The sequence below is a fragment of the Phascolarctos cinereus genome, unplaced genomic scaffold, assembly GCF_003287225.1.
Source record: "Phascolarctos cinereus isolate Bilbo 61053 unplaced genomic scaffold, phaCin_HiC Scaffold_5;HRSCAF=322, whole genome shotgun sequence".
NCBI lineage: Eukaryota > Metazoa > Chordata > Mammalia > Diprotodontia > Phascolarctidae > Phascolarctos > Phascolarctos cinereus.
Genome location: NW_027555958.1, coordinates 7,663,124 through 7,673,616, shown reverse-complemented (window position 1 = coordinate 7,673,616; position 10,493 = coordinate 7,663,124). Strand labels below are relative to the sequence as shown.

Below are 10,493 nucleotides of genomic sequence, written 5' to 3'. Positions count from 1 at the left end.
CTCCTGAGGTCCAAGCAACCTTTTCCCAATTGGTGAATCCTTCACATGAGCACAGAGGAAATGGGCTAATCAAGGCATCGGGGCGCTCGCCCCCTATCTGTGCGGGGTGCGGGGAGCTTTTCTGTTGCAAAGATTTTCTTTTTCAACACCCTCGACTCTGACTGGAGGCGTGCGTTTGGGATGCGCTGTGTGGAACGAGTGAGCGCTTGTGTGCGGGCTCCAGTTTTCGGGAGCAGGCCTGCCTTTGCAAGTGTTCTTGGAGCTGGCTGCAAGAGTTTGCAGGAACCCAGGATGCGCCGCTGTTTTCCTTCCCTCCTCTGGTTTGATTTCTCTCACTTTGGGTCTCTGGCTCTGCCTTTGCCCAGAGCAGTGTTTGTAGGGGCGGGAGGGGAGAGAGAGCGCGAGATGAGGGCGGGCTAGGGGCGGAGCCAGGCTCGGCCTCCCGCCCCCTCTCAGCCCGTCTGACCAATGGGGAGCGGAGCAGGCACCCACGTGAGACAAACCGAGTTCTCGAGCTGGCAAAATGTGAATGAGGAGGCAGAGCGCGATTTAAAGGTGCTGGCGGCACCCGGGCGGGAGGGAGGCAGAGGGGCGTCGGCGGGCTGGGCTCGGCGCGCAAGCAGGCGGCCAGACTGGGCAGGGCAGGGCAGGACCACACCGCGCCGCCCCGCACCGGGCCCGTCGGAGCAGGCCACGCAGGGCGCGTAGCAGCAGCAGCAGCAGGGGCGGCAGCGGTGGTGGCCGCAGCAGCAGCAACAGAGGCCGTCCAGGGCCAGGGCCAGCGCCAGGGAACGGCGCCGCGGGAGGCTCTCCTCGAGCCCGCTGGCCAGCCGCACGCCCAGGGCACGGGGAGTCCCGCGGGCAGAGCCAGGCTGCCCTCTCCTCCCACCCCTACCCGTCCGTCTATGCCTTTCGGGCGCCCAGAGGAGCCGAGAACGACCGCTGCCCCCGCGCCTCCCTGCGCTGTCCTGCTTGCTCAGGCCGCCCTCCCATGGCTCAGCCCGGGTGCTGACTGTCTGAAGGGCGCTGCGGGCGAGTCTTTACCTTCCCGCTGCTGCCCGCGCCGTTCACCCGCGCCAGGGCTGCTGCCCCTGCCGCCGCAGCTCCTGCTGCTGCTACCGCCGCCGCTGGCCTCGGCGCGGCGGGAAGAGGCTGCGGGCGGGGAGGGTCCCCGGCTGGGTCGGCCGGTCGCTGGCGGGCGCTTCTCGGAGGCGGCCTGCGGCTCCGCCGGCTGCTTCTCTTCCACTCCATCTCCATTCCCGGGAGCGTATATGAGCGCTGCCTTTCCGCCCTCCCTGATGATGATGCAGCGGCCCCTGGGTAGTAGCACTGCCTTCAGCATCGACTCGCTGATCGGCAGCCCTCCCCAGCCCAGTCCGGGACACTTCGTGTACACCGGCTACCCCATGTTCATGCCTTACCGGCCGGTGGTGCTACCCCCTCCGCCCCCGCCGCCCCCCACGCTCCCGCAGGCCTCTCTGCAGCCGGCCTTGCCGCCCGCACACCCCCACCATCAAATCCCCAGCCTGCCCACCGGCTTCTGCTCCAGCCTGGCACAGGGTATGGCCCTTACCTCCACCCTCATGGCCACTCTGCCCAGCAGCTTCTCGGCTTCACCCCAGCACCAGGAAGCGGCCCGCAAGTTTGCGCCGCAGGCCCTGCAGGGCAACTTCGACAAGGCAGACGGCATCCCAGCGGAGTCGGAGGATGGTAAAGCTTTCCTGGCCAAGGAAACCTCGCTGTTGTCATTCTCGGCCTCCGAGGCGGTGCAGGCTTCCCTCGGTGAGTCGTCCCACTCCTCTCCTTTTCCCTAAGTGGACATCAGAGGCTCGGAACCCAAGAGGGACGGGCACTGGTCTGGGCTGGGGGACCGAGGAGGGAGGGGGATAGGATCATGGCAGGAGGTGGGCAGAACGGGGAGGAGGGGGGCAGCCTTGGAAGCCTCAGGATCGGCCAAGTTCCCAGTCACACAGTTCATAGGGCTCTGAAATGACCGAAGAAACACCAAGGCAGAGTTGGCGAGCAGCCCCTTAGCAAGCCCCTCAGACAGTCCTTGCCCTTCGTCTCCTACTTCCCACCCTATCTCAATCCACTAGCTGGGATGCCTGCCTTTTCCCTCTCCATCGGCGGGCCTGAGCCGCCAGACCCAGGGAAGGAACTCCGAGAAGCCAAGCAGAGCTGGCATGGTGTAGGGGGAAAAACCTGAGGCTCAGAGTGGGCAACTTGAGACCATACATTACTGGGGAAGGGGAGCACCCCAGCCGCCCTAGGGAGCCAGGAATGGCCTGGGGAAGGCTGGCATCACAGCCTGCCACTTTGGGAGCTCAGTTCAGACTTGCGCTAGTCCCCACAGTGTGCAAGGGGTCAGAAGAGAGAGGGAGGCGAGCCCCAGACATGTTAGGGTGCTGGCGCTGGCCCTGGTTCCAGGGCTCCCGCACAGCCCTGGCAATTCCCAGTAGTGTCTTCCTGGGATCTGCTACCTGGAGAACTGCCTGGGGGGTACGGTGCGGGGGAGGCAGCCAGGATAACGAGGTGAATTGGCTGGCTGGGCTGCTAGCTCCCAACTTCTCCCAAGGCATTAGTCACATCTGTCTGACCAGAGCATCCAATAACATTCCTCAACAAGGAAAGAAGTAACCCTTCTCTGGCCTCCTGGAAGGGAGAAGCCGTTCATTCCCCACCTCCAGTCCCACTGTGAGGGGGATGTGGGGATTCAGGGGCAGGTGGACTTGGCACCCTCCCAACCCGATGACAAAGAAGGCAAACCCCAGGCTCCTCGGTTCAGCGAAGGCCAGGGCGGTGGCTGGGTTTACACAAACCTCCAAAGGAAAGGAGGTTTACTTGGTGGGGAGAGGGGAGTGCAGGTAAAGGACAAAATAGGAACTTCACCTGAAAGATATCTGGAAGCAGTGGAGGGTCAGAGACAGGCTAAACTATGGGTCGGAGCAATCAAAGCCCATCCTATCCCACTGTCTCTGGGCTTGTCCCACAGTCTTCCCTTATGTATGTCCTTCCAAAAAAGCACCTAGCCAAAGGCGACCCAGCCAGCCACACATACATCCCCCAAACACCCAGGCAGTCACCCTTCTGCCCAGGCTAGGTAATTAGGTGAGATAACTGCTGGAAAGAAAAGTCCTCCTGAAGACAGAGTCAAAATCCCTTACAGGGGTGACCCGGGAAATGTAACAAATTGCCTGTCTGCTTTGGTTTCAGTGGGGGCCATGAGAGGCCAGGGGAAGGACGAGGCCAAAGGGGAAGACGACTCCAAAGGCAAAGACGAGAGCTTCTCCATGGACAGCGACCTGGACTACAGCTCCGACGACAACATCCCCAGCCAAGCAGCTCACAAGGAGGAAGACTTGGCCACGGCCCTGGAGGAGAATCCCCAGAGCAGCAGCAGCAGCAGCAGCAGCAGCAGCAGCAGCAGCAGCAGCAGCAGCAGCAGCTCGGGCAGCACTACTTCCACCGGCAAAAACCGACGCAGGCGGACGGCCTTCACCAGCGAGCAGCTTCTGGAGCTCGAGAAGGAATTCCACTGTAAGAAGTATCTGTCCCTGACAGAGAGGTCACAGATTGCCCACGCACTCAAACTTAGTGAGGTTCAAGTGAAAATTTGGTTCCAAAACCGCAGAGCCAAATGGAAACGGGTCAAAGCCGGCAACGCCAACTCCAAGACCGGGGAGCCCTCTCGGAACCCCAAGATCGTCGTCCCCATTCCGGTGCACGTCAGTCGCTTTGCCATCAGAAGTCAACACCAGCAGCTGGAGCAAGCCAGGCCCTGAGTGGCCAAGGGCCCCCTCCTCAACTTCCCCAGGCCCGACCCCAGCAGGTGCCAGGAAAGGCAAGACCATCCCCACCTCCCACCAACACACACACACACACACACACACACACACACACACACACACACACACACACACACCACACCGGGACAAAGGAGGAGCCGAAGAAAAGCAGAGTCCTATCCGACTCTCAGAACTGTTTGAAAAACAAAACGTTTGACAAAACAAAAAAAACAAAGAAGTGAATGTTGGACAGAGCAAGCAGATTGAGAATATATTAATTTCAGACAATGCTGAAAAACTATTTTCGGATGAGGGTAACATCGGGATCTGGACAGGGCACTAAGTATTATTCTGTCTGACTTTGTATATAGTGAATCTATCTATACTGAATCTCAGCTGCAGGATTTTTTTTTTTTGACTAATGGGACCAACTCCCTCCAGTTCATTAAGGTTTTACATTCCAGAAGAAAACAAGATAAGAACCAAGCCGATAACCTGCGGTATGCACAAGCCAACCTTTTTATTTTGTATATTTTTGTTTGTTTCTTGCTTTTCCAAAGGTAAAAGGAAACAAAAGTGTTTGGGTTTTCCCCTTTATTTTTGGGCTCTCCAAGTTGGCCGAGGGGCAGACATTTTCAGGCTGCCCAAGTGAACCTTTTTTTTTTTTTTTTGGTTGTTTGTTTTGTTTTCCTGGCTTGGCATTCTCTCTCTGAGTTGCCTATTCTTAACTAAGCCATGTTTGAAAGCACGTCGGTCTCTATTGTGTTTAATTTATTTCAATGTAGCTTATCTCCTTATAAGTTATGGAATTTAAACAAACTCAGTCTTGTGAATAATAAAAAGAAAAGAAAAAAAAAGAATATAATCCAGGACCTGATGAGTCTATCCGGAATCTGAATCTTTGCTTGGCCCTGGGGAACCCAACTTAGCCCCTACAGGTTTCTCCTGGGATTTATCACTGGGTAATGTATCCTGAAGGTGCAGGTTGGGAAAGGAGGGTTTAAGGAGCTGCTTTTAATTGATTACATTATCCATTTAGAAAAAGATAGATTTTCTTTTAGGAACCTTCATGTCTCAGTTGGGATAGGGTTGAACAGCAAAGCACATTGGAAAACTCTGGATGGAGGAGAGGGGAGAAGGAAGGAAATGGGATGCCATATCTATCAGCTCCAACTGCTGCCTCCTTTAGCCCTAAAACTGGAGCTCTGCTTAGAATCCATAAACTCCCCCATTCTTTGCACTGAAGCAGAACGGGAACCCCTACAGTCTGGACTTCAAGCAGTTGCCAACCCAACAGCAAAGGATATCCCCAAGCGCCTAATTTTGGTAGGGGGCTGAGGTCCTGTTGGTGTAGGAGGCAATGCCTTCCACCAGTTCCTCAGCCATCCTTTGCTAGGTGCCTACCTTTTTTTCTCCCTGTGTAATGGATTCAGCAAAGTTGTAGGGGGAGGGTTTGGCAGCCTTTAAATGATGATGATTTGGAAAATGTTTAACCCCTTGGGCCGGTCCCCAAGCTCTCAGCCCTGGCAGATGCAGGCTATAAACGCCAGCTGATTATTTCCTGCACTTCCCCGCTCCAGCCCTCCCCCTCTGGGAGTGGGGCGTCTGGGGCTTGTCCTATGACATATGCACGGAAGGCCCTGACTAGGTTTGGACAGGGCATTGCATGAAGGTGTAGGGGGGAGGCCAGGCTTTTTATGCCAGATCTTGGAAAGATGCCTTTGACTTTCTCTCCTTATGTTTGCCTTGAGAGATTCCTGTAATGAACTGTTTTCTCTATCTCTTTCACTTCTCTCCATCCCCCAGTTATATTGCCTCCTTCTTTCCCCTTTCACTCTGGCCAGTTTGTTATCTGATGAATAGTTTAGAGGGACAAGCACTAGTTATTCAGTGCAAGGGGCAGAAAACATTAAATTGTTCGTCAGAAGCCAAGGTCCAAGTAGTGCTGCTACGGAACCCAGGTTCCTGGACGAGGTTTTAAAACCGTGCAAGGCTGTGTTTGTGTGTCTGACCCTCATTAGGCACTGCCTATGTGTACAGACAAAATTCAGCCGGAGAATAACCGATGAAAAGCGCCCCCCCCCTCCACCCACCCAATAACTAGCTAGCATCTAGAATAGGATTTTTCAAAAACCGGGAGAAAACTCCATAACTGGTTCCGAAATTCGAATGTTTAAGCACAGGGGTTGAGTAAGGCATTGCACAGACAGCAGGCAGTTATCGGTCTGTTTCTCTAAGCACCGGCCCCAGGATAGAACTGAAATGTACGTAGCCTGGACAGACACTGACATTGACATAATTTACATCAGTTACATTTTTTTTTTTTAAACAAGGCTGGGGGCTAGGAGCCGAGCTGCCTTTCAGTGATGAAGAAATGAGGCTTTGTAGACAGACTGGCTTCTAGTTTTACTCAAAAAACATCTAATGTTCCCAGCTCCAAGAGTAAACTGAGCATCGAAGTACTGTCTGCTCAAAATTGATTTTTTTCTTTTTACACAATGGGCCATAATATTTATAGTGACTAGTAAACGACCCAGGCATGTATTGTTTTAAAGGGTGATAAAATATAGACACGAATTCTAACACACACCCCCCATTTCCCAATTTGAACTGAAACCCAGTCTGGGGGAACGAGTGGGACAGCTGGGCTTGCTTCCTCTCCCCTCCACCGCCCGCAAGCTTCTCCATTCTCCTTGCAGCGACGAAAGAAGGGTGCAAACAATCCTGGTCTCAGAATGACTTTTCAGAAAGCTCCCCGCGTCTCAGAGCTGATGACAAGTACACGACCGTGGCTTTCCAGCCAGACCCACCTGCACGCCCTCACAAAGGCGCGTGGAGAAGCAAGCGCTCGCGTGGATTTGGTTGGTGGCAAAGATTTGCATGCTTCTCTCCCCCTTACCCTTTTACAAAGAAGAGCAGGATTTTCGATTGTAAACTCGCTGGCTTAGGCTCGTGCGCTGCCCTGCACTGGGAATTCGGGCTCTCCTTCTGTACTGTGGCTCCAGGTTACGCAGGCCACTTCGGTCACTTGGGCAGATCAGGTTCAGTGAGGGAGGTGAGCCAGAGTGGGCTGGGAATTTTCGACAACGTGAGCTGGATAGCAAAGCCAGGTGTAGCCTAAGTGGCAATACCTCCCGTCAAGGGATTTCTGCCCTACCCACGGTCCGGTTTGATAAAGCGTCCCGCGCTCCCGTGACAACAGAGCACAACCGCTACTCAATCTACAGAGGCGGGAACGGCGCCTGAGTCGAGGGGAACCAGATACCTCCTTAACTCGCCTGAGGACAGGTGCAAAGGCCCCTCAGATTCCAACCTAGTTTCCCAGGGTTCGAGTTTCTGGACTATCCTTCCCATTCCCCCGGGGAGCCAAGCAAGTTTCTAACTTACTGTATGTTTGCATAAACTTGTGGGCCGGGCAAGATGGCTACGGGGAAGAGCCAGGAAACATTTCTTCGTGATTTTTACAGCCCTCCGAGTTTAGTGACTTGAAGGGACACTCACAGCGCCAGAGCCAAAAAAAAAAAAGGGGGGGGCGGACAGAGGCCTTCAGCTCTTGTTTATTCTCTGTAGCACAGAGAGGGACTCCTTTCTCTATCTAGGGAAGACAGGCAGCGGCCATAAGTCGAAAGTCAAGGGACTACCCAGAGTACCGAGATCCTTCCTCACCCTGTCTACCCCCAAGTGGGAAAGGAAATCTAGCTGTCATCCTCCCACCAGGAATTGTGGGGGGGTAGAGATCCCGGAGCGCTGCAATGGAACCCAACTATCTCCCAAATACTCACCGATGGTATTTGCTAATTAGGTTTTTTTCCCCTCTCTTTCTACCTCCCCCACGCCCTCCCCGTCCCTCAGAGAGAGGGAGACAGAATGATCACCAAGAGAGGCCCGAAGTGCCCAGAAGTGGAGACCACTGAGCCAGGAAAAGGAGGAAGGGAGAAGATAAACAAGGGAGAGGGCTTGATGGCTGTCATCATCACCATCATCACGGCTTTCATTTGGCTGCCTAATGAGTCAGATCACAGGCAGAGAGAAAAATTGTCAATCGCCCAGGCTCTAATGAATTTTTTTGCAAATTGTAATCAAGCCAGGCCGTCTCAGCTGGCTGATTAATGAGACCCACGAGGCCTGGCCAGCACCTCAGCTTTTTATTCCGTCCCGTCCTCCCTGCACTAAATTAACAGCAACTTGTCTGAGCTTCAAATTAACTCCCAATGATTAATTCTGATGGGGGGGCCTGAAGAATAGCTCCGTCTAATAGGCACTGGCCTGCGAGGCGGCTGGAAATTAATACACTTCCCCTTTGGCTGCCGGCTTTAATCCAAGGTTGGGTTTTGACATCACTATATTTGTTGTTACAATAAATTCCACTTACATCTGCAGATCAAATCATTACAATGCTAGGGTAACAACACGGACCTGGGCCCAAGGAGTCGACCTGGTAGTTAGGCTGAGGGTCCACCCCCAAGCCCAGCTCTACAGGCCTCCAGCCGTTCCTGGAGGCCCCCAACCAGCATCTGCCCCCGTGCCTGACCCCCCCTCCCCCTCACACAAGTAGAGCCTCCGCCCCACCTCCATCTCCTCACCACCCCCAACCCCAGCCAGAGGGGGCAATGAGCCTCTAGCACATTGTTCTCTCTGCCGGGGACCTTAGGAAGGAGGGACCCTTGCACACGTGGTCTCCTCCCCTGCTGCTGCCAGACCTTCCCCACTCCCTCTCCACCCTCCAAGGGAAACAGATTCCTCTCTAGGTCCGGAAAGAGTTCTCTTTGCCCACCTAGATCCCTCAGAACCTTCCTTCCTTCCTTCCTTCCTTCCTTCCTTCCTTCCTTCCTTCCTTCCTTCCTTCCTTCCTTCCTTCCTTCCTTCCTTCCTTCCTTCCTTCTCTTCCACTCTTCCTTTCGGGCCTGTCTGTTTCTTAAAATACGGCCACTTAGCCCTTACAGGAACTCGAGGATTTTTGGAGCACAGGTGACAATGGTGTCCTGGAGTTTTGGAAAAGAAAAGCCGGTTGAAACTGACCACCCCATTCTCCCGCTCCACGCCCCGCAACGGAGTCACCCGGGGCTTGGTTTCTAATGGATCCCATCCGGTATAGAACTCTGTGAAACTCACATAAAGGGGTGTGTATGTGGTGTGTGTGTGTGTGTTGTGTGTGTGTGTGTGTGTGTGTGAGAGAGAGAGAGAGAGAGAGAGAGAGAGAGAGACAGAGAGAGAGAGAGAGAGAGACAGAGAGAGAGACAGACAGACAGAGAGAGACAGAGACAGAGACACGACAGAGTCATTCGTATTCAAAGCAGAAAGAAAGTTCACGAGGCCATCTGACTTGGGTTCTTCACACACACACACACACTTATAAAACCAAAAATTCTCCTTGGGGATTGGCAAGGAGCAAGTGGGCTCCAGATTGCCTCTTGGCAGTCACCTGGCCAGTGCCTGATGCTTTTTTTGACCTTCTTCTCTGAGGACGCTGCAAGGACCTGACTGTCTAGAAGTTTTCCATCTAGAGTTTTGCTGGACACGCATTATGAGCTGCTGCACAGTCTCCTCCCCACCCACTCCAGCACCTTCGGTTCAGCAGTCTGGGCAAGGCAGGGCTGAAGTCTGTCCACTTTGCTCCTTTTTCTAACCCTCGGACAAGAGTAGACGTAGCTGTCAATTTCCAGCCACCCAATGAGGAGGAGAGTCACCCCCACCTCCACCTCCACCCCCGCTTGCGTTTTCTGTATGGCCAGGCACGGGCCAGGGGAAGAGGGCTGTATCCATCTTTGAGCTGGCCCTGACAGTGCAAAAGAGAGAAAGATGAGCTGGGTAACTGAACGTAAGTGCAAACCATGCCGCCCAAGCACCAAAGAGTCCCCAGTACCGACTCACAAAAGCAACACCATATGTATGGGCTCAACATCTAGGCGTGGTAGATTTCATCATGGAAATGGATTGCCTCTTTTAGCCATCCAGAAAAGTGGTGGGGGTTGGAAGCTACTGTGCTTCCCTCCTTCAGTGGCTTCTATTCCTCCCTCTCTCCCTCCCTTCTTTTCTCTCTTCTCTTCCCTCTCTATCCCTCCCTCCCTTCTTTCCTTCCTTCCTTTTTCCTTCTTTCCTTCCTTCTTCCCTTCCTTCCTTCTTTCCTCCCTCCATTCCCTTCCTTCCTTCTCTCCTCCCTCCCTCCATTCCTCCCTCCCGTCCTCCATTCTTTCCTTCCCTCCTTCTTTCCTTCCTTCCTTCTTCCCCTCATCTGGCTTTCTGGGTCTTATCACACATTTGGTTTAAAAAAAAAAGCCAATAGTGCAACACCCACTCAGGAGCCAATAAAAGAGCCTGGGGCTAAACAAGCTCCTTTTGCTTGCTCTTGGCTTGCAGGCTCTGAGGCTTTCTCCCCAGGCAACATTCCTCACTCTCTTGCTGGCCCTTAGCTCCCCATCCTAGTCACCTGTTTGGCTCTCTTGGTTTCTCCAGGAGGCAGCTGCGTTTCTAGGCCTCCTAGTGGCCATTTGGGGAGACGCCACCCATCACAATTTTGCTCTGACTTCTGGGAGGCTAGTAGGCTCAGGGGCCATACTTTCCTTAGGGGTGTAGTGGGGCTTCTCTCATTCTAGCCAGGTTGAGGCCACTGGCCTTAGCTTGGAGGCTAGTAGACTCTGCCTCCTTCTGTCTCTGGCTACTGGAGGAGCTGGCTCAGGGTTCTCCCAGGGGGAGATGCAGATGGGTGGG

The 10,493-nt window shown here is 54.1% G+C and overlaps 1 protein-coding gene across 1 annotated transcript; it reads left to right on the top strand.

Annotated features, from left to right (window-relative positions):
- Positions 1–475: 475 nt before the first annotated feature.
- On the top strand, positions 476–4,533 carry GBX2 (gastrulation brain homeobox 2). The gene is made up of 2 exons (XM_020974903.2): positions 476–1,782; positions 3,214–4,533. Exons 1-2 carry the CDS (start codon positions 906–908, stop codon positions 3,780–3,782), a joined length of 1,446 nt encoding a protein of 481 aa, XP_020830562.1. The 5' UTR covers positions 476–905; the 3' UTR covers positions 3,783–4,533.
- Positions 4,534–10,493: the final 5,960 nt, after the last annotated feature.